This window comes from Amblyomma americanum, chromosome 2 (assembly GCF_052857255.1).
Source record: "Amblyomma americanum isolate KBUSLIRL-KWMA chromosome 2, ASM5285725v1, whole genome shotgun sequence".
In the NCBI taxonomy this organism is placed as follows: Eukaryota; Metazoa; Arthropoda; class Arachnida; order Ixodida; family Ixodidae; genus Amblyomma; species Amblyomma americanum.
This window is the reverse complement of record NC_135498.1, coordinates 106,048,526-106,072,255: the sequence shown is the minus strand read 5'-3', so window position 1 is coordinate 106,072,255 and position 23,730 is coordinate 106,048,526. Positions and strand designations below refer to the sequence as shown.

The 23,730-nt window shown below is 46.5% G+C and overlaps 1 protein-coding gene, 1 long non-coding RNA gene and 1 other non-coding gene across 3 annotated transcripts; 2 read left to right on the top strand and 1 right to left on the bottom strand.

The window, feature by feature from the left end:
- Nucleotides 1-1,965: 1,965 nt before the first annotated feature.
- Nucleotides 1,966-2,103, top strand: LOC144122254 (U4 spliceosomal RNA). The gene has a single exon (XR_013312865.1). It is a non-coding gene; the product is annotated as a U4 spliceosomal RNA (small nuclear RNA).
- Nucleotides 2,104-7,241: 5,138 nt separating this feature from the next.
- On the top strand, nucleotides 7,242-9,067 carry LOC144118918 (uncharacterized). The gene is made up of 3 exons (XR_013312187.1): nucleotides 7,242-7,503; nucleotides 7,606-7,698; nucleotides 8,218-9,067. It is a non-coding gene; the product is annotated as an uncharacterized LOC144118918 (long non-coding RNA).
- Nucleotides 9,068-12,347: 3,280 nt separating this feature from the next.
- On the bottom strand, nucleotides 12,348-22,854 carry LOC144121724 (uncharacterized). The gene is made up of 4 exons (XM_077655084.1): nucleotides 22,532-22,854; nucleotides 14,837-14,886; nucleotides 14,635-14,727; nucleotides 12,348-12,514 (listed from the first exon to the last, which is right to left on the bottom strand). Exons 1-4 carry the CDS (start codon nucleotides 22,596-22,598, stop codon nucleotides 12,368-12,370), a joined length of 357 nt encoding a protein of 118 aa, XP_077511210.1. The 5' UTR covers nucleotides 22,599-22,854; the 3' UTR covers nucleotides 12,348-12,367.
- Nucleotides 22,855-23,730: the final 876 nt, after the last annotated feature.

Below are 23,730 nucleotides of genomic sequence, written 5' to 3'. Positions count from 1 at the left end.
GTCAAATGTAACCTTTGTGCAAAGTTAGAGCCCCATTAAGTGGGTGGTTTGGCCGAGGGAAATTTTTTCGATTTAATTCATTGACGCAACAGTGACTACTATGTGGGGATTGTGCTTCTCGAACGACCAGGGCACTGGGCATCTGCTGCTGCTTTCCTTAAAGACCCCAGTGGTGCCGCAGGGAGCGGAACGACTGCATGCGGTCGCGCTAATTATCCTCCTCTCAAATGAAGCTTTTCCTAGGACAATTAGTGTAAATAAAACTCTGGTTCATTCATTCTCTGTCATCCCAGCGACGCCATTGTGCCCCTCAGAGTGACGTACTCAGGTGTTATTTCTACATGCGATCCCTCGGAGAGAGCCAACGTGGAGGTGGCCACCGACTCCGGAAGTGACAAGGTGCACAGTGGTTCTCTCCTGGTGCCCTGGCCTTTGCCAGAAGTTTATGAACGCGGATGGCCAACGCGCGTGCATTAGATGTTTGCTCGATTTTCAGCTCGAACTAAGTTCTGTCACCCGCTCTGAGCGGCCCTGACGATATTGTCGTGATGGCCTGACTTGACTGGCTATCCGTCCTGGCCATCCAAGACACGTGATGAGACATCAACGTGCGACCTGTGTCGTCTAGTTCTGTTGCACACCTTCCCCATTCTCTTCTGATTTGTTCCACACGACACCACTCTTAGGCTGACCGGCGACCTTAACTCTTCCGTCCGGTTTATGTAGTCGTTGATTGGGCGCGCTGTTCTGCAGGCCCGTTTCCGGATGTGAAGGTGGGGTTTATGGGTTGTAAGGAGGAATAAAGGTCCATCCAAATATCAGTGCACTCTTTTTATAGCAGCTTACTGTTTACTATACACTTATGGTCTTAATTAACCCTGCCTTCCTTCCTTCAGAGTGGTTTGAACACCTGCCGCACTCTAGGCGATGTTCAAACCACCAGGCCACCGCCGCGGTGCACCGCTGTTGACTTAAATGTGTGAACTGCTTTAAGCCAGCGCTATATTTATCTGCCATTCTTCCGCCAGGTCATGCCTTGGTGCCTGTAAGAACAGCAGTAATCTACTGCCCACTGGACCTTCAATGTACCATTCTCAGCTGACAGTGTCACGTGGACATAAGCAGCATGTGTTGTCCCTGCCATGAGCAGCCGCAAGATCCAAGGAAGCTAACCGCCGTGTCTGACTACCTTCCTCACGGATGCACTTGGAAGCGCACCTTTATAGCTTGAATTCCAGTTCTGCCTTCCACTTAGTCGTTTGCTTTCACCGTTCGTAGTGTGTCGCCCTTGAGGGGATTTTTTGGTTGCCAAGGAACCTCACGAAAACAAGGCTTAGACATCGTAGCATGACGTCCTCAGGGGCCATTACTAACAACCATGCATCAAGACAAACGGTAAGCGTGTGTAAAATAAATTCCGCGTGCAGGCACGCATTATCCCCGTTTTAGTCACAGCCATGGCGGCCGTGTCGCCCAGATTTCGTGTACAGTCGGTTCCGCACCATCGCTGCTGGCGAGAAGCGTTGGGCATCGAAGAGATTATTATAAACGGCTTTCACGAACCATGTCCGGCTATGGAAGAAATCCACTGCCCATCTTTCTCACGCTCCTTTGTCAATAACTTTACAGCAACATTTTCATGCTAGCTACGTCGCTCTCAGCTGCGTTACGAGAAAGCACACCTAGCTGCCGCATAAATATTTCGCGCTCTTATAATCCAAAGGTGCGCTTATCTGAATGCACGACATACAACTATCGGGACAAAACGTGACGGAATCCAGTGTCATCGAAACCAAGGAGCCTAGGGTGTTTCGTAGCGATAGCTACACTACACCACCTCTTCGAGCCTTCAGCATGGCCACCGCTTCAGCGTGGCCACCGTGGCAACCCCTGGTAACATGATTCGTCACGTGGTGCGGAGCAGCTGCTGCTGCCGGCGGCGCGGCGCCCTGGCGAAACCGACTTGGCTTTGCGCAGAGGTAGTGTCGCATCCCATGAAGTCTGGACTGAGGAGTGACTATTGCTAGTTGAAAACTTTTCCCAATGCCCCTCCTGGACAAAGTTAAATACCGTCGGCCAAGGCAAATTTTGAATGGCCCTCTGATAAAATATTAATAAGCCGCACGCACCCCGCAGCAGATCTGCATCGAGTGGGTCCCGCGTGACCTCCTGAGCGCACAAAGCCGTGCAGATTCCGCGACCCGCCTTGCGACCCCAACCTAGTCTTTGCCTCGAGTCCTCACTCTGTATGACACCAGCCGCCATTTAACAAGAAAAAAAAACACCTCCGGTGCCGCACACGTGCTCTAATTCCTCCGTGCGCGGTAACCCTCCCCCGTGGTCTTAACCGTGCAGAGAAGGTTGCGTTTCGGAGGAGCCGGATCGGGGTTGCCCTAACTCCAGCCGTGACCGCAATTTCAAGTGGCCGCAATTTCAAGATTTATATCCCCGCCCCGGGTGTCCATTCTGCAGGATCAAAGATGGTGAGGCGGATATTCACCACCTGCTGTGGGTTTGCCCGGCGCTGAAGCCGACGAAAATTCGGCACCTGGTGGCAGTAGGTCTCGCACCGAACAATCCGGATTCATATGTCGCTTGGACACAAGGACCACATCAGCGTTTACTACTTGATTTTATCATATCAGCCACCCTTTTTTTTTCATTTCTTTAAGCATCTTCGTCATCCCTCATTTCACACCCTTTTATTCCCGGAGGCAATCAACATTGCTTAAAAAAAACCGAGCTGCAACAGCTGTGCGCATGCGCCGTGTCAAGTGGGACGAAGACGAAGAAGGAACGCCCAGGGAAACGGAGCGGCGAAAGACTGGCTTTGCAGTTGGACTGAGTGAGTTCCGGTCAATAAGATGTAGCTATCGCATCACTCCAGGCTTAACCAGAGCTAAACAATAAACATTATTTTTTCTAGGATTTGTGTTATTCATCAACGTGAGAATAATAGGCTAGCTAAGCCTAATCGTCTAGAAAACAGAGGACAAGCAACCATATGCCACTGGTCGGATCTGAACCCACGACCTCTGAATTAACTGATCCCCCTCCAAGTTTCAAACCATGCCTCACTGCACGCGGCACGCTTCTTTGGAGGGAGGGTCCGTTACTTTTCTCCCCGATAGTACATAAATATTGGAGCAATGAAGTCCTAGCTCAGTGAAATTATGATGAGGTTTTAGGTCCTGAGTGAGTATACAGCCTTCATGTTTCTAGACGAAGTTTGGAGACCAATGTTTGACGAGTGCAGTCCTCAGTTTCGTCTTCATGTAAATGCTTGTAGCCGCACGCGTAAATCCAAAATTTTCTCTTCATTTTTGCTCTTATTACCTGACGGCGACGCTGGCCTTCGAGCCGAACCACTTGACTGTGTTGGCTTCACGTCACCTTGCCGTCCATCGTGGAGCAGCTTAGTTACACAAAGTGCGCCCGGTGCGTGTACTCCTGAGTGCAAGTGTATCTGGTCGTAATTGTGTCAATACGTGCCGCATTCTTCAGGTCCTGAGTGCATGGTCGACTGCTGTCGCCTTACGCTCTGTTGGGCTCGGAATAACGGGATGGGGTGGAGACTTGACCGCCAGCTGAAGAAAGTTCACATATCTCCATGTTGCAAGCCCGAAAACCGCTTCACGCTCATGTAAACAATTCCGACACTCAAGGGGCGAGCACAGCCTTACTTGATTAGCATTGGATATATTCGATGACGTGTTCTCTACAGCAACTAGAAAGTAGTGCACCTTCATGCCAGTCAGGCTGATAATTTTCGTGCACCGGTTTTGTCGAAACATACTTTGCATTCCCCGATGGAGCCAAACTCTTCTTTCTCAGGATGAACTTCCAAAACTTCCAAGCTCTTTCAAATGCCGCGTCAGTGCGCCAGTCAGGCGATGTGATCGCTGATATGAGAGTCGTAAACCACGGAGCGCAATAATGGACACAGGAAAGTGGGACGGCTTTGATCGCGTCAGCCTGCCGTTGCGGAGCTTCGCCCTTTCCCACAGCTGTGCACCTCTCCGCTTCTCCCACTGTCGACAGCGGTGCTAATGGTGCAACATAAATATACCCGCATGTGGCCAAACTGCGCTCGGTGTTACGTGCAGGATCTTTGCGGCCGTCTCTACCCTTTGTGTGCCACTGAGAGCAAGCACAGGTTGTGACGTGCCCTTTGATTCTCATTTGTATCGTCGGAAGGTGAAGTTTGCGACTGTTTGGCAGACATGTGAGGCAGCGGCGAAGTCCCTGAATGCTTAATGAGAGCGAATGTTAGGCATTCGTGTACGCAGCAGATCGTTCTTGTTATTCGCCGCCAGCGACGAAATGCGCTCTGAAATATTCCAAAGGAAACATCGACCGTGTGGTGCTGGTTTTCGATCGGCAGAAACATGGCGAAGGCGGTCGTTTTGACTTTATTGCTGCTGATTGTAACCTCCTTCCTTGGCGCCTAGTACTCAGGTCAGTAGTCAGAAGACGTTTGAAACTTCGAACCGTTGTCCCTAATTTGCGGAAAGCGGAAGGAGGCGCACAGAGGGACAGAGTAATTACTTTCCTTGCTGGCTACGGCAAAGGGCGACAAATCTTCGAGTTTTTAGATAGGGTGCTTTGAAGGAGACTTCTTTCGGGATAGATAGCGGCGGAGTAATTTTTGCTCTAAACCGAAAACTACTCGGTTAATCTGTTGAAGCGGATAATTTAATAAAAAAAGGCGCAGAAATGTTCTCTAAAATGCTTGAAGTGTGCCCTGTGAAATTCAATTGTACAGGCTCATAATGCTTTCCCAACGAGGCTAACTGTGGGGAGTGCAGTGTGCGCTAGATGGCAGTTCTGTCCTGTTAGATTTAGTCCGATTCTGTTGGAGACTGCCAGTAGCGCAAAAAGGAAGAGCTGGAAAGAAAGGCAATGAAATTTCGATTGTTTTTTATAGAGCTATGAGTAGGTTGAGTGGAACAGATATGCACTTCTCAGGACTTATACAAAAAAAGAGAGGGGCCAGCAGCCACTGAAAGCAAGGAAATAGGAGGTAACGACTTATTTTATGCATTGTTTAGGGAAGAAAAGTAGCTGAGTTATCAGTTTATATAGGAGTTAATTATTCATAAAGCATGAGAAAGCACAACCGCATGCAACTGACTGGCGCCCAACCAAAGTCATCTGCATGTTGCACCCACAGCATCACCAAGTGATCTACGACGACGGTTGTCTCCCATTCTACACACCTATGGATCTGTCTAAAAAGCATGCTAACCTCCCGAATGTTCTCCCGCGCTACACTCAATTCATGAACATGTGTCCTGCTATAGACCTGCCGTAGATCATGATCCATCTATAGACGAAAACCATGTTTACATCATACAAAGGGGCTCTCCCAACCAACAGGGACGGCCGGGGGATATCGTGCACGTCGTCGTCTGCAACTGCGCGCGATTCGCATGTCAACTCGTTTGAGGACTGTATTCCACGCTGAGCTCTCGATAAACTGTGTAGATATGGCGACGGCATTTGCGAGCAAACTCTGCGCACACGTCAGTATGTCCGGCTAAACGAGATGCTTCTGCGGCTCGGAAAAACACCCAGCTGACTGAAAGCCTTGACGTTGTGGGTGGTATGTCCGATATCAGAACACACATTTATCTTCGCGTTATAAAAAAATGACAGCTTCTAAATGAATGACCCTGAATATTTTCTGACAGTTTTTTTTACAAGTACCCGCCGCTGGTTAACCAACGGCCACCTTCATCAGCAAACTGTGATATGGGAAAATAATTTTGGAAAAATTTTCTTAGATCTGTATCTATGGGCCGCACCGCCCCTCCCCCCCCCCCCCCCCCTGCCCTGTTATAACCTGAACTAGGGGGTAATCCCTGCAAGCACATATTGTGATACTTTGAATATGTATCGGCCTTGAAATGACGTTCAATGCCCTAATATTGCCTTCCTGAAAACGCTCGGCATTTGTTAATGAAAGAGCAACAAGAAATCTACATTGAAAATTTTTGTTTGCATGTACTCCTATGGACCGTACCCTATCTCTCTACCCCGACGATGCGACAGCAGCGCCACCGCATTTAGCGTAGGTAACAAATCGTTGTTATAGGAAAAATGCCACGTGGTCTCGATTCTGGCAGTCTTCATGCCACAAGCTATATAAGATGATTCTTGCACAGCAGCAGCTTCAGCCTTCGATGATACTCCAGTTGTCATTTTAGGTGTAGCAGTAACTTTTCCTTCCACTGCTATGAATATGTGCAGAAGTGCTAAAATATTTCAAGGATAAGTGCAGCCAACGAAAATAAATTTAAAAGCTGATAGGAGATAACCGCCATCGTAACTCAGTTGGACAGGAGGAGATCATGCGCTTGACTTCCACTCTCGAGTGGATCCTCTTAATTTAATTCTTTATATACTTTATGGAGCAGCGTTAGGGCCCCGCATCGAAGGAAGGCCGCTGTCGGCGTTGCCGTCGGCGTGGCAGAAAAATTCGAATAGGTCGAAAAATTTGGAACAGTGGCCATTACAAGAGGCTTCCATAGATGGCGCCAGCGACATCAGCGGTGCGCAGGGTAGTGAGTCAGACACTCTGCCGCTCTACCGCGCAGGCACGTTCGTACGGCTTGATTAAAGTGGGACTTTACATGTATGACGTGTGGTTTTTCACACAGTTATTGTGACTGTGAAAGAAGAAACAGTGTCCGTACAAGCTATTCCTTGGTTTGGTAATCGGCTTCTTAGGGCTGCATGGCTTGGAAAAGGAGCCTGAGCCTTAAAATTCTCTCACTGCGGGCTTGAGCAGGCACTCCAAAAAACTGCAAAGGCGGATTTCTGTCCCTGGAGGATAGATTTTCAATCGAGGGAGGGTCAGTAACCAAGTCTCTTTTCCAAGCAGTTCACCGCAAAGGAGCCGAGTACCAGGCCGCAGGAAATCTTGTACCCATTAGAAAAACCAGGGACTACCCAGCAGCACTGCGGCCGAACCCACCACCTCCCGAATCCCAGGCAGATGCTATGCTATGGCCGCCGCTTAAGTGTACCACCGACTTTTATTCTTTTAGTGCTTTAGGAGAAAGAGGACACTTCGCTATTTTAGTAAGGTTTGCTCTTTCTCTTTTTCTCGGGTCCCGTCGGCAGCACATGGGATTTTTTTTCTACAGCATTCTGCTAATTATCACCCATCTAAAGTGATTTCCCAATTACTTCTCTTCTCTGAGGAACACCGCAAATATTGTGACTTTCTTTTAATGATTTCTTTGGCCTGACAGCACATTGGCGTATTCCGTAATGTTAGAGCAAATAAATGTCGAGTATTACGTCCATTTCTTCACGCCGCCCCCCATACAAACATCTGAGCCTTGTTACCCCTTCCACTCCGCAATAATGTTTTCATAAAATTTGCCTTCAATTAAAACCACATGAGCGCACTAATCAGATCTAGTCGCTCTCTCTTGCATCGCAGAGCGCATGACTCATGAACGACAGTGTCATAGACTTCATCCGAAAGACCAGGTAGGTCATCGGCATGCACGGAACCCATACAAGTCTCAAATAAATATCGTTTCAGCGACTGAGGTCATGAATTTAATTTAAGTTTTCGAATCTTTTCTACAGATGTTACTCCTTGGTCGCCTGCTAATGTGCTTCTACGTTTGTAAGGGCCTTCCCCCGAGATTTGGCCTCGAGAAAAATGGAACCAAGTGCTGGGTACGTGTACTGACATTGCAAAACCAAGATCAGTGTTGAGGAAGCATGCAAACGGCGCTAAATCTCCGCAGAGGCTTTTCATGACATCTATTGCTTTCACCCCTTTATTTTGCTTTATACTTTGAATAATTCCACGCCATGTGTTTGGCATATAATCGCATACCTTATTAAACAGGCTTGGTCGAAACATACCAGCATCCATATGCTTATGAAATACCACTATTTTAACTCCTGGAATACTGCATGAGCGCTAAGGAATGAGGCGCGGTGCCAATTTAAACGTGTGCAGATATTTCATTGTCGGTGCTTGACCCATTTATACAAGAACTATGCTTGGCAGACAGACAACTTACTGAATTGTTCTTACTGAAACATGTTCTTTTCATTTACTTTTTGCCTTTCTGTTTCTGTTTTTTTTTTGCTGTTACTGGGACAGGCACTGGGTACCCATGTTAACTGTCAGTGCCGTTATCCAATTTTAAATTGCGGTCTTCTCTCTTCTCATTTTTTGACGTCTAGTTTCTGTCCATCAAAGGGAAATGCAAGCATGGCATTTGCGTTCCCTGAGAAATGCCATGAAGCCAATCGGGACACCGCTGCTTACTGCCGGAATTAGTCTGCCTGGACACGACTTCGGTATTACAGGAGCCAATACTCTACCATTTCTGACTGCATGGTTTATTCGCGCCACCCCTTCGCCTGCATTGCCAGTGTTTTTTTATTGTATGTGCGCTCCCACGCCTCTGTTCCTGGTCTGCGGTCCGGCCGATGAGCTGCCCTCCCTTCAACCGTTTTTTATTTGTGATATGTAAGAGTTTACCCGTTTTATCTGTGGCCTGTACTACCACCATCAGCACTTTTCGCTCTTCACTAGAACCCACAATCTCTGCTGGCAATAAACAGTCTACCCCAGGGTTGCCGTTGGTGGCTACTTTGTGCCAAATTTTCTACTTTACGTCCCCATCTGGCAATGAAAATTTCGGGTTGGTTGCCTGGATACTTTCTGGCTACTTTGAATTTTGGCTTTGGTGCATTTACTAGCCATTTTTTGTTTAGTAACTACGTGTACAATATCAAGCAAGCATAAAGACAATCCATTATTTTCGAGCCTTTCTGTCGTAGTCGCCGATGTGCGCGCGCGTCGTCCTCGCCGGTGAGAATGTTGCGTACCGAGGAACCTGCCAAGCCTTGCCCGAAATTGCAGCCATATAGGCGTAACGCTTGGACATGAGAAACACAATACCGGTGAGGAAACACTTGTGCAGCCAAAGGTGGGAGAGCTTCTGTTTTATGTCTTAAACGTGCCGAGACGGTGTCCGCCATGTGAAAGCAGAGACGTGCACAACGTACATTCCTAGAAAAAGGACGAGAGGACAATAAACTCGGGTGGACGCTAATGTAACCGTTGACTGTTCTTGTTTAGATTCTAATAAGTAATTACTCCCATTTTAAAAATCTACTGCACCTTGGGGATTCTTCTACAAAATAGACCAATACTATATATTGTAGATGAGCTTAAAAAGCCCGTGCATTGAACTTTAAATAATATATATATATATATATTTATTTGCGGCCTTTTTGTGGTCTGAATATCAAGCAAAAAGGCGAAATTGTGCTCTTTATGTTGTTTCTTGTAAGTGATGATGTGATGATAGATTTTTATGGCGCAAGTGCATCTGTGGCGAAAGAGCGCCATGGGAAAAGGTATTTTAGACTTCTCAAGGTGGGGGAAAAGACCCATTTCCCAAGCATTTCACCCCAAATAAGCCGAGCACCGGGCCAAGGTAAAGCTTGTACCCATTTTATCATCTGTGGGTACCCCGCGGCACTGGGGATTGAACTCCGTACCTACCGCATTGGATTCTGTCTCTTGTGTTTCTACAAATCTGTTCTATTTGGCTACAAATATGGCGCTAAGATTTATTGCCATGAGTAATCTTGGCTAGCTTTAACTTGATTTGAGGCTCCTTTTGAAATCTGCCCAACGGCAACCCTGGGCTGCCCTGAGTCGCCGTCTATACGCCTGTTCGTTCCCTCCGTCTGGATATCTGACGTCACAACTATGTTTCTGTCTCAGCACTCGCACCAGTAAATGTCTTAGCACTCGTACCTTTAAGATACTTTGTACCATTCGTGTTCAGAGCGATGTCGAAGCTTTTTTTCAGCGAGTGCTGTACCGTCCAGTGATTTGTTTCAGCTGAACATAGGACCCTTCTTGTTACAGACAGTTCTTAACGGCATATCGCGAAAGCAGTAAATATGACTTCGCGAAACATTGAGCGAAGAAGCACTTCGTCCGACCTTTTCGTGCAGAGTTCACCGTCATTAATAACAGCATTTGCTTTTCACAGTTTCAAGTGTAATCTGCATCGTCGCAACGGAAATTTATTTCATCTTTAGGATGTTTACATGACAATCCTTGGCATTTATATTTTGCTATTCTAATCAATTTTGACAGTTTTTGCGAAAGTTTGCCCATCCCTGTGGAAAATCAACCCCTGGAATTCAGCGACTAAAAGTAGTAAATTATTTTCCTTGACGCCTAAAATTAATATTTAAATGGGGAAATGCTTCTTTCGGATGGAAAGAAAACAATAGCGCCTGAGAGGGTTGAAGGGACTACGCAATGAATTAAATGTCGCTTGTAAATGTCATTATTGCTACGGAAGAGAGCAGGAAATTTATTATTAATTTTTAAAAACCGGGTTTTTTGCAAATCGCGGGGCGATTCCTGCTCTCGTAGTGACAAATTTTGAAACTAAAATCGTGAAAAAAGACGTCACTATACCCATGACTTCACCAGGCCACCACACGCTGCCTTTCGCTGGAGCCACGGCAGCGACGACGTCACGGGCACACTTCCGGTAGCCGTGAAAGTCGTCTGCTCGTGCTGCCGCGCGAGCCCCTCGGGCAAGCGCGACCCAGGGCATTGCCTTCGCGCATATGGTTTCAATTTACCTCTACCGCCTATTTCTTTCACGAGTTCTGGAGCCACTCGCAGTGTCTTCCTCGTCCGCCCGAGATTTTCTCCGGGTCCATTACAGCTACAACCGACGACACGCAAAGGAATCCGAAGCGCGCCGTAATACAGGAAGACAACAGAGACCGGACATACGCTGCCGACGCTGCTGCTGGGGCGCTGGGTACGGCAAAACGAAGTCGCAAACCGAACGTCAACGGATGACGGGTTCATGGGCAAGGCCCAGTCCCAAAGCTTTCTTTATTTTTTTTTCTGGTGCCCGGCGTGTACGAGTATCGGGGGAGAGGAGAAGGGTATACATAGAATTTTTAATCGTCTACATCTTTGTTGTTATGTGCTAGCTCAAAAATTATTGCTCTAGGGCGACCAGTCAAGGAATGCCTATCTTTCATCTGCTTTACGTAACCTCAATTTATTGCATAGTCCCTTAAAAAAACGCATACCATTGAACCATAAATACCGCGCGCCGCCAGTGTGCACGCGTTGAATGGCGCCGACGCGGCAGGCCTGTGCATAGCTGGCCGGCACCTGGCGCCGTCTCGCGCAACCAGGGAAATCTGTGTATGCGTAGTGGAGGCGCGCGGTATACGATAAGCGCTAGCATTAGCTGTATGAACTGTGATAAAAGTCCCCAATATTTTCTACCCGTGTTAGTGGTTTCGCTGCCCGCAGAAACGCCTGCCCCGAACTAACAGGTGAGGAAGGTGCGGGGGGTTCTTGTCAGAAGGATAGCGAGATGACAATGAGCGTGCGCAGTATGATACTTGACGACGCCCACTGCGAATGACTCTTTCCTAGAGCGTGTAGCACCGTGAGTTTGAGCGCCTGACACCCGTTCAAGTCCGTTATGCAACTAAATAATGTTCTCTCCCATGCCTGCACACCAGAGTAGGAGCTCATACCTACTGGAAGAGCACACTCTCTCGCCTCTCTTCCTTCCAAAACACCAAAACGCACACGTACCTCACAAGGCTACAAATAGGCCTAGGTGATACTCAGCCTACAATGGCTGCAAGCGCTGTGTGAGTGAGCGGTAGGACTACAACATAAGAAGTGACGCGATTAGTTCTGTCTTCGTGTCGTATTTTGTCCCGTGAGTGTACCTCTCAGACCTGAGCACTTTCAACAGATGCACGTCACGTGCAGAACTAAGTATTCCGCATTGGGTAGATTTGTCAGGATTTAACGGGTGCTGAAATACCCGAAGCCCTGCGAGCGCGTTGTAGCAACACGAGACCACGGCACCTTATTGATTGCACTTTACACGGCTGGCACTTCCGTGCACTCTTCCTGAATGGGCTACACAGCTCCCTCTTGTTAGTTGAAATCAACAGGGGTCAAAGCGCAAGGATCGACGGCACGGAATCCTGAGACATCGCAGCCAAGATTTTTAAATGGAAAATTTATTTTCATTCTATACCGGCTAGAAACAGTGATTCATTGATCCTGATTCATCAGCTAGTTGTAAATCAAAATCGCAAAGCTTTAGCGCCGGAATCAGAAGACAAATCGGGTAACTGAGTGCATGATCAAAAACGGCATTTCGTGTAAAACGTAGAGCTCCACATGACAGCGGTTCTGCAGTAAACGATTTTCTTTTCTTTTGCAATGAGCTCTCCACAGCGGGCATTTCTTTTTTTTCCCCCATTTGGAGAGGCTAAGGCATGGCTGTACTGTTGGTGTAAAATTTTAATCCACATTTTTGGGGTAAGATTCGGGGACGTAGCGTGAACGTGTGGGTTTTCGAGGTTTTGGGACTGCAGGCCGAGGTCGAACGTGCTTATGCTCGGTCACTTCACACCTGCCATTTTGGCACGTGCCTTTCCCGCGCAGGCCCTGAAAACAGAAAAAAAGAGCACATTTAATACTGAAAAGGCGGAACTTTATTCGTAAGTAAGTTATAGAGGCCGGCTGTGGACAGATTGTCATTGATGACGGAGAGAGGGGAAAGAAAAACTCTTCAGCGGCAACTCCAGGGGCTCTTCCTGGGCGTACGCGCCCAGCGTCGGCGCTCTTGGCGTACGCCAAAACCGGTCTGCGCATGCGCACTGCAGGAGACGCCAGCGAGCCTCGGTGAGGCGCCGATACCTGTCCGTGCTAGATATCGGCATCAGCGCACGGGCGCTTGTGTACGCGTCGGAAGAGGGGTCCGGTTTATAACAATAGGCGGATCGCGGGGACCTCGGTGACTCTTTTCTTCATAGCTTGAAGCTCTTCCATGTTCCCAGAACTTTTGTTCGCGATTTAAGTTGTCCTTTCTTCGCTTCCCAACCCCTTCTCTCCGCGGCTTGAAATCCTCTCCGTCGGCTCGAGAGGGGAAGCGAGCCAGCACCAGGAGCATGGAGATGCATGCCCCTTTTCTACGCCCGTTCCGGCGTACGCCAAGAGCGCCGACGCAGAGCGCGTTGGCCCAGGAAGGGCCCTTGGAGTTGGCGCTTTAGGCGATCGTAGATGGACCGTTTGAATGCGCTAGCAGCCAAACGTTCGTTATATGAGAGGTTGACACATTTAAGCTTGTTATATCCGAGGTCAACATTAAGTTCGCCACATCGAAATTCATACCCAAAAGTTCGTTATATTTGAGGTGGAATAGTTAGGTTCGTTGTATTCAAGGTAACACTTGAAAGTTTGTTATATCCAACGTTAACACGTTCGTTGCATGTGGGCAGGTGGGCGGCGTGGCTACTGTCAGACGGCGGTCGCCATTTCCGCGTGCACAGACCCTTTAATGCTGACGCATTAATAACAGGCAAGGTGACGGCAATAAATTATAAAAAAGTTCTGAATATCTGGAAGAAATTGAGAAATATGCCCATTTACGGACGCTAGACACGACGTTTCCTCCACTAGAAATCAAGTGACGCCCGGAAAGCTTGAACAGTACAATTGATCCTCAGAGACCATGTACCGTCAGCAGCCAAAGACTCGTTGGAAATGGGGGCCAAGGCAGCAGCAAGGGCGACCCGATCACCAGCTTAGGTCACCACAATAAGAAACACGCGAGTAATATGCACGTCGAATATAGGACAAATACCATCACGCGAATCCTTTGCTTGATTAAGAGCAGAATATGATGCACACCGGACCATCCCGTACCTCCTGAGTTCACGGCGACGAATCATACGGATTGCTGGCATTGTTATTCACAGGTGATGCTCTTAACATATGTGCTCGGAAAGAATCCCAACCTTTATTCTGTGGTCTTAGTTCCGGAGAAGTGGTAACCAAATGTGGCATGCGGTTGGAACCGCTTAAGCGCTTCTTTTGAGGCACCCTTAAGCCCTGTGGTACACCTGCTCCAGATTTATTTTCACCGGCGCGCACCTTCTTTCGGAAGATTTGTTTCATTAGAACCGTTTATGTAGTTTTCAATGTCTCTAGTTTCCCGAGCTAGCCTCCTAAGCCCTGCCACATATGCAACAGCTTCCCCAAACCACCTGACATTCTGATTGGGACCTGGACATGAAAGCAGGCAGCAGCTGCCGGGATAGACAAGCCATAACCCAAGAAGCACAGGTCATCGGCCCAATATTGCAACAGGATGGTCCCATCCTGGTCCTTTGCAGGGCCAGCTTTGCCAATACAGGTCCAATGTTGGGCCAGTTATTTGTGCTGCTTGGGAATGGCGAGATCTCTTGATCTCGCGGAGTGACCAGGTGGCCCACTGAGCGAAGCGAGAAGATTACTATTACCACAAATTACTGCACAATCCTAGAGGAATTGCTAAAAAAAATATTGCGCCAAACCATGTAACCAACAAGTGGTTTGCATGGTTTAGCGCTATTTTTTCACCTATTCAATGATGCACCAACTAGCCCAAAAAGAGGTGTTAATTTAAAGGAGTTGCTACTTCTGTCGTTCTCCTGACTATCGTTTCCCGTCGTTCATTGTGACAAAAATTTAAAGTGACAAAAGCTGAGTCCTAAGTCTATGCAAGCAGCGCTAGGAAGTCTTACCCAGCAGGGTGTTCCTTCCGCCTCACTCTCTACCTTGGGAGGAAATGATCGGCAGAGGTACTTGCAGTACGGCGTGCGACCGAAGATGTTCGTCTGAGAAGAAAAAGAGAAAAGGAAGGTTGAAGAAGAATTTTTGTGAAAGCACGAAGACTGAGGCGCCCAGAGCTACTTAAAAAAACGTAAAAGATTCTAGAATACTTACAAATTTGCTGGCTATTATCTTTCCACATTTTTGCTTCTTGAGAAGACATTCTGAAACGAAATGATGTTTGGCTAAGCTCAGATTAGGGACAAAGAAGAGTGGATAGTGCCTTGCGCAGCCGTCCACTTTTCATGCCATCAGAGCTAATTGGGCCTCTTCGCTCCAGTCTGTTATGAAGCCGGTGGAGGGCACGCTTATGTCAAGACTGGGTTTCACATTACAACTTGACAGTACGCGGAAAAACGCTCATCATTCTATGCAAGCATTGGTAACTTAAAACCATAGACTGCGGCCGCTCATGTAAAATTTTGTAATCAGAAAACTCATCAATGCGATTTTTGGCTCTGCTTACATAGTTGCATGACCACAAGAAAATGTAGCCTACATTATGACACATAACTTCGCCTTCTGAATTTTGTTGTGTTATATTAATAGAAATCTTTACTCCCTTTACTGTTCTAAAGCATGCTCACATCGGCATTACATAATTGTCCAGCTCACCACCTATGCAAAAGAGACGCCTCTATAACTGTACTTCAGTTAACGATGTATCTCTCGAAATGTCATTCTTTCAACTCTCCATATCACCCAGCGGCCTTCACCAAAGCCTAGCTTTTGCTAGTAATCCATTCCCCTGCCTTAGCAAGCCACATGCTACCTTTTTGAGCATTACATGTCCCGTCCAAGTTCATCTTCTCCTCTTCGTTTCCACTTGCATAGCATTTATTCGTTCGTTCTCAAGTCGACAAAGCTCTTGGCTAACAAGTTAGCACAACACTAAAAACGTTCACGAGGAACATACATAGGACAACGGGCTACTGACAACTGATCATCTGAGAGTACTGCGCGTCGTCCTGTGTGTCTCCCTCGCGAACCTTTTAATTTCGCGCCAACTTTTTGCCCATCACAACGATGCACAAACTGCTCAAGCAACGATCTTCAGTACAGCACTCCTCTCTTTCTGCGTCTTGATCTCATTCTTTATCTCATTCACCTGTGAATGTGCACTATATTCCTTGTTCATGCAGTCGCACCCAGACTGAGCGAATCGGAAAAAAGCTATTATTGAACTCGGGAGCGAGCATCTTCCGTCAGGATTGAGAACAGGGTCGAATTTGAGAACATAATGCAACACTTAACACCGCCAGTTTTTTCGTGATGAAGAAAAAAGTAAAATGTCGGCGCAGATCCCACTTGACCAGGCAGCTCTTGACAGTGAGACTGTAGATGTCCTGACAGTGAGGCTGTCATGGTCATTCGTGCGCCATCGAGGTGTAAGTAGCTGCGTCGCAAAAACATATTTTGTTTTCAGAACTACTTCTTTGACTGTGGGACGTCCGGGTTGAATGTTCTTTAAAATATGAAGGGAGGTTTAGCAGCTTTCGTAAAAAAAAATGGCGATCGCAGTCAAGTGAATGTTTCCTTCAGCGGCTACACTTTGGGCCGGGCCGACACGAGCGATAGGGAGATCGCTGTTACAGTCAGCTGAGTGATTATGCACAGTTTAATTAATTATAATGATAATATATCCAATCCACTACGCGGCAATCGGAATTTGAAAAATGCATTGATCAAGGACTAATCTAACACCACTGTCGTGGCACGCCTTGCCTCACCCATGATGATCCGGCGGACCACCTGCCACAAGGTCTGATCGACTCGTTGTGTTGTGTTGAAATAAACTTTTTACTCTCGCTCTTTAGATGGATCAATTCTCTGCTGTTTCCAATCTGATTCAGAAACTGACCGCTCACAGAGCGCCGGAAGTCCCACCCTCAATGTTGCTTGTGGGCCTGATGAAATGTTCAAGGTACACATACAAGGTTGAGTATTAACGGGACCTTGTCGCTGCCAGCTGTCGGTACGGCAGACAGAGGCTCGAGCAACACTGTCACTGATACAGAGGGAAGCGCGCGCTTAAATTTCGTTACCCTGTGAGGGTCATCAGAGTATTGGCCTGGCTTTAACGTTCTCTTGGCAAGAAGGGCGGCCGAAAACACGCCGATGGTGCAGCTTCTGTTCATGATGATCCTTATGGAAAATGCAGGCTCCCGATACGGTCCTTATTACACGTTCTGCTTAACCCAGTCTGTGTGTAACTGCATGGGAATTAAGCGCTGCACACATTGCCGACATTCTATGTTCATTCCTATTTTACGCGCTGCATCACAGCCATTTGTTTTTTATTTGTGTAGAATGTGCTAATCGCTATTCAACAGCGTGATAAGCCTTGCTTGGTTTGAGCAGGACTGAAACAAAATACATTCACCGCTTATCTTCCCACAACGTTCTTAATTTCTGGAGATAGCGAATGAGCATTGCATAGTAAAACAGCTTCCTTAAATCCTTCAATGTTCCGAAGGCTCTTTAGCTTCTTTTTGGAGTCGACTGTCTTTACCAGCTTATTAAGCAGTGAAAACTGCATACTAAATATTTTGTGAGCATGGTTATAGTACGACTACCAATGGGCTCTCTAAATGCAAACGCTACATATTGCACTACCAGCGGCCGCCAGTTTGAGCCGCATTTAGCTGCCAATCTCAGGTTTAACACTGCTTGTGTTTTGTGCAATTTTTTTTTCATGTGTGTGCGGGCAGTCACGTGTGCATGTGCATCGCAAACGTTCATTACGTGCTTGTACGCTTGATATCATTGTGAAATGAAACCCGGATAGCAAAGGCATGGTGAAAAGTTCTGCGCTGTGTAGGATTTGCTTTAAAATTAAGGTTGCAGCTAGTATATGCGCCTGGAGACTGTGTACAGTGAAGGGAGCAGGTGCCAACACAGTTCTCAGATGCCTTAAACACAAAGACCGCATCATATGCCTGACCATCGAGCTAGATGCACACTACTAGCTGCGCAAGTTGCATGCCCGTGTCTCGCTAACTCTGCCAAAATAAGGCATAGTTTGTCCCGACTATGCAGTGAGATAAAAAGGAAATATATAAAAGGCAGTGTTTACGATGGGGTCACATTGAAAAGTCGTCTCTCATTAATAAACACCATCGCTACAGTGACATGACAGGCGTTACAATATTAGGACGTGTGTACCAACTGTCTTTGGAAAATGATATTTAGGGAACGCAAAAGTTTTCGAAGTATGCATGCCCTTAACGAAATGATTTGTGTGCAGCGTAAATTTTTCAAACACCAACTGTATTGGGTGCAGCGTATTGTTCTATATTACACGCTAGAAGTTTTATACTTCACGAATTAATAAATACTAAACACGCGGAAGTTCCCCATAACATGCTCCTTGATAGTTAAAACATCCAGTTAGTCGATGTTCGAACGACACTTCGATCGGGAGCGCTCACATCTAACACGCGCACAGGAGGGCACGGCCAGTGTGTTTGTCTCCCTGTGTCCGCGTCAAATTTTCATCATTATCAGACTGACTACGCCTACTGCAGCGCAAATACTTCTCCCATATCTCTCCAATGAACCCGGTCATGTGCCAGCTGCGGCCTCTTTGTACCGGCAAACTTCCTGTTCTCATCCACCCAACTAACTTTCTGCTGCCCCTGCTACGCTTGCCTTCTCTTGGAATCCGCTCCGTTACACTTAAGGACCATTGTTTATCTTGCCTCCACATTACATGCCCTGCCCATGCCATGTCTTCTTGATTTAGGTTTGTTCCCTGACCCACTCTGCTCTCTTTCTGTGTCTTAACATTAAGCCTGTCATGTTTCTTTCTCTATCTCTCTGCGCTGTCCTCAAATAGAGTTGAAGGTTTTCCGTTAAACTTCGCATTTCTGCAGCATAGATGGGTGCCGGCAAGATACAGCTGTTATATAATTTTCTCTTGAGGCATGGCGTGTTTTCTGTCTATCCGTGCCGCATTTTCCCCCTCATATCAGTGCAGTTGTGTGTGTGTATGTCCTTTATGTATCCTCGTCTGAAAGCGCTGTGATTCCATAATGTCTGACAAGAGCTAAACAGCCCACAATAAACCCTGCACCGGTTAAGTGCCATTCATGATCTGAGAGTGTCTGCCAAAGGCCATCCGTTCCATTCTTATTCTCCTAGTTATTTCACTCTCGTGTTCCGGATCTTCAGTCACAACTCGCCTCAAGTATATGTATTCTTTTACCACTTTCAGCACTCCGCTACATATCGCAATCTGCTGTTCTCTTACGAGACTGTTTAATTTTACTTTAGTTTTCTCCATACTAATTTGTAAACCCTTTGTTTGCATTTGCCTGTATAGATCACTGATCATGCTTTGCAGCTCGTCCTCTGAGTTATTTATCGTTAGAATGCATCTTGAAACCGCGAGAAAAGACAAGGGACGAGGAAGAAACCAACAGGAAAGAGCGCGGATTACTTCAACTTGTTTATTAAAACGGTGTGTCACATTTATGCAATCGTCGCAATCACACTGTAACCAGAAAAAGGATCATCACGTAACACTGGTGCGCAGCCGTGTACGGGACATCATGGTATGTTGGTTTCTTCCTCTACTACTATTCCTATTGAAAAATGTGTATAGGTTTGAACAGGTCGACAAATAGGGTTATGGAACATTTCGTTCAACATTATAGGATGAAGCTTCCGAAGCGATTCAGCCTTTGAGTGATTCCTTAGTGGAGGTCTCCGTATAACTTCGATTACCCGTGGTTAATTACCGTGTACATACATCACACAGTGCATGCAAGTCGTGAGTTCGAACCCACCCTCTGCGGTAGCACTTCGATGGAGCAAAAATGTGAAAGGTCCGTGTACTGTGCATTGTTAGTGCTCGTTAAGAACCCCAGGTGGTTGATATTATCCGGAGCCCTCCACTACGGCGTCCTCATAGACTAAGCCGCATTGGGACGTCCATCCTATAAAGCCAAACCAAATGTACCATAATCCTATTTGCTGACCCATCCAAACCTATATACATTTTTCAGTAGGTTATAGTCACCAATAAGCCCGCCTCTCTCTATTACACTTGTTATTTAGCAATTCAATGTCATCAGCGAATCGCAGATTACTAAGGTATTCTCCACTAACTCTTATCCCCCAGCTGCTCCCAATCCAGGTTTCTGAATACCACCTATAAACAAGCGCTGAGCAGCACCACAAAGATCGTGTCTTTCTGCCAAACACCTTTCCTTATTGGGGTTTTATTACATTGTGTATGGAGGCCGACGGTGGCTGTGCAGCCGCTGTAGATATCTTCCAGTGTTTTTACGCATGGTTCTTCTACAACCTGATTCTCTCATGCCTGCATGTCTGCTGAGGATTCGACTGGGTCAAATGCTTTCTCGTAATCTATGAAAGCTTATAAAGCTTATAAAGGGGATGCGTATCATAATCGGTCAAATATTTTACACTCCCCAAATGGCGAAGTTCACATATCGGAAATGAAGCTATGAAATCAAACGACGCAGAAATCAGACGAGCTCCAGACGTAAATGTCCCATATTGCACGACAGTTTGGCACTCAGAGCGACTGCCAGTTTTATGCTAGGAGAATGCACAATAATGTTATACTTTTCGTTGCAAAGCTGATCGTTTGAGAACACCAGACGACACGCGAGAATGGTCACCATTTTCAGAAAAAAGTGAGCTACCAGGATGATCGAAACAAGAGCAGATACACACCAGAAGAGTTTGCCGTTTAGCTAGCTGGCTGCAACGTGCAGCCGCCTGTGCGTAAGCTTTATTGTCGCTTTTCCCTCTCCCCTTACTCTGTACCAAACCCTTGCTAACCTTTTCTCGTTTTCTCTTTCCGCTAAGTGAAGCGTCAAGAAAAACACGCAAAAATTAACCCACATGAATCGGATCTTCTATGAGCCCTCTCTCTTCCCGCCTTCTATTACCTGTACCTTTTCGCCTATTTTAAAACCAGATTTAATATTCTCTAAATTTTCAAATTAATTTCACTCTCATATCGCAGTTTTTTTTTTCGATGGAAAATGTCATCTTCGCAACCTGGTTATAAAATTATATAAGCTTAGGACCATGTAGCAATTAACATTTCATATAGAACCATAATGTGGGACCATGTAACAAACTAATTTTGTCCTGTCCCCATATTTAGCTTGAAATCATGAAACAATTTAAACGGTAATCGACTACACAAAAAAAGAACAAGACAAAGCTGCTGCTTCTTACATGACTTAAGCCTCTTGTGTCCCTGGAGCTAAGTGTCATATCTTTTGCTTCCAAGAACTTGATCCACCCACAATTTTCATAAATCTATCACGTCCGACTGCACGGTGAGAACAAAAGCTCAACTTTCGATCAGTATTTCGACATTTAGGTGTACGCGCTCATTCACAAGCTCTATTGAAACCACCTCGCCTTTCATCGCTCCTTAAAGGTGTATGTGTTGTACCCCCGCACCCAACAACCCCTGCACGCAACACACGTAAGATACGTGAGTGGTCTTGAAATGAGTACGGAAGTCATAGCATGGCGGTGCATGTGCACCACTGGAGGTGTGTTTTTCTGAGGGTGCAAAAAAAGCGAATAAGACGAAAAAGATAAACAGGAAGGTAAATTGCTTATTAACACATCTCTGGAAGCAGGCTCACCTTTTCATAAATTCGGAATAATCCAATGAACTGCTACAGTCATATTTCAAATACCTAATCAGCGGTGGTCTCTAATATGAGAGAATTTAATGGTCTTGATCGGGTAGTCATAATACTGCAATGACACATCACTGTCTGACTCGGTGACCCACTAGAACAAGTAACCAATTTTGAAGGCCACATGTGTGCAACCTAAAAAGTACTTACGGGTCAAATATAAGGGAGACATGGAAGGATGTTAAGCAACGTAGGAGAGATTTTTTGTGTGCGCGTGCGTGTACTGTTCCTCGCGGGTTAATGCAAAGGAGAAAAAGTTATCCACGCCAGATTTACAGGATTCACACCCGTTTATTCCTTTTTTTTTTCGCTGATGGTTCGAACATCTGATGGCACCTCTATTGGCACAGCTCCCCCAATTGCGTTTAAAGCGAAGTTTATATTTCCTCCTTAGACGAAGCCGCAAATTTTCACATTGCGTCCCAGTGTGCAACTAAATAAACTCCGCTAAAATAACATCGTAGGGCGTGGAAACGAAGTCAGAAAAGCTTGAAAGAAATCCGTTTAAATCTTACCTCCTGTAGCAAAGCTGAACACCTGAAGAACCAATGTAGCGCCCATATGTCACTGCACTGGCTACCTACAACCTTCGTCTGCGGAACGAGTCCGCTTTTGTAAAACGGTGCTAAAGAGGTAAATTTTAATGTTCGTGCATCTATCTGCACAACGCGATTGCCCATAAGAAGAGTTCAGTTCGGTGAAGCAGGATAAGTTAGGTTAGGTCAGGTTAGCTTGTTAGGCACGTTAATTTAATATAGTTCTCCTAGTCGAATGTTCAAAACTACGCGTTAGTCTGAATATATGTCCCTTCGGCACCGCTTATAATCCGCTTAATCACTTATTATTGGAGTTCTAGCCTGCTTTGAAACTTTAATCAAGTTGTTTAATCATCGTCAGAAAAAGCCACAAGAGCAACACTATCTAATGCTGCTACTTCCAACTCTATCTGCTAGTGCCACGACTAACCTGATTCCTCTCCTTTTCAAACAACGCTGAGCTGAAAACTTCCGCAGCTAAACACCGACACATGGTCCCCGTTCTCTTTTATTTCTTTTCGGGATGGCAAGACTGATGTTTTCTTCAACGAATAAGCTCGGCGCTCGTCACTCACCCGATCCATGCAGCAGTGCGCACAAGAGGGCAGCGCATAGCACCACTGCCACCGCTGACTTTATCATGTCGACGCACTTGCGGAGTCCTCGCCGCCGCCGGAGCCCCCAACGCAAGTCTCCCCCCTTATGCTAGGCGCCGGGAGTGGGCGACACGGCGAACAGATCCGTTGGTGTGACGTCCTGCCGACAGCGCGTGTCCGCGGCGATCGAAAGTGAACTATTATAAACAATGGCAAGGGAAAGCCTTTGTATGCGGCCAGCTGCCGTGGCTCCCGCAGGAACCCCGTCCGAGGCCGCGGACAATCTGTGGACGATTATACAACCGCTTTGTGTGTTCAGCAATGCATGACGCCTCACAGAACGTCGCTATCTCACGCCCCTAGAGCGCCCTAACAACTGCGAAGACTTCACTGATATGCCTCATGGCGTGGCTCTATTCATGTGAAACTAGAGAGGGCGCGTAATCTAAGCATCTGGATTGTAACAAAAGGAACGGTAGCATTTTACACGAGGTGGTGTGAACTGTGATGTTGTTGCATTCCTTTTCATTTTACGTTTCTGAGATACATTGACCTGAAAAAGAAGAGGGGGGCAGAGATGGTAAAGGGAAGTAGCATTGACGTATTCAAGCACTTTTCCTTCTCTAAAATCAACCCTTGAAACGGGAGCTTCCGGCCAAGCGTGTCGAATGTTTTCCTGATATCAGTGGGCGCATGGCGGCCACAACGACATGTGTTTCAGTAAAACAAGAAAGGTTGTCCATAGTTTCTAACCATAAACCTTGTTAGCAGTCACGTGTAGTTGTGCACCTTCTACAAACGATTGTTCTTTGTCAAGATGTACATGCCGTGGAAGTGGCATCCTGCTTACGCTTGTATTCTCAACAATCTTCAAGTTTAAATTCAATCAACACTGATGCCAGCCTGCTCAGTAATTGGTTACCGTTTCGGTTCACTGAGAACATACTTTAATAAGGAGATAACAGGCGGCCTGTTAACTTTCCGAATACTTGCCACCCGAATAAAGCAAAACACGGCTTAGTGTGACATGATATTACGCGATACTTTTTTTAATTTCGCATGAAAACTTTCTCTTCGTACCCTGTCACGCCACAGACATATCTTCATTCCAAGCAGGTGTTGCTTTGACTTATTCAGCCACAATATTCGCTATTCTCTTGAACTGATAACCTCGTTTA

Coding starts and splice junctions, on each gene's coding strand:
- LOC144121724 (XM_077655084.1), bottom strand. CDS start 22,598: ATGATAAAGTCAGCGGTGGCAGTGGTGCTATGCGCTGCCCTCTTGTGC. Junction 14,887..22,531: donor CGCACTGCTGCATGGATCGG/GTGAGTGACGAG, acceptor ATTTCGTTTCAG/AATGTCTTCTCAAGAAGCAA. Junction 12,515..14,634: donor CGGAAGGAACACCCTGCTGG/GTAAGACTTCCT, acceptor TTCTGTTTTCAG/GGCCTGCGCGGGAAAGGCAC.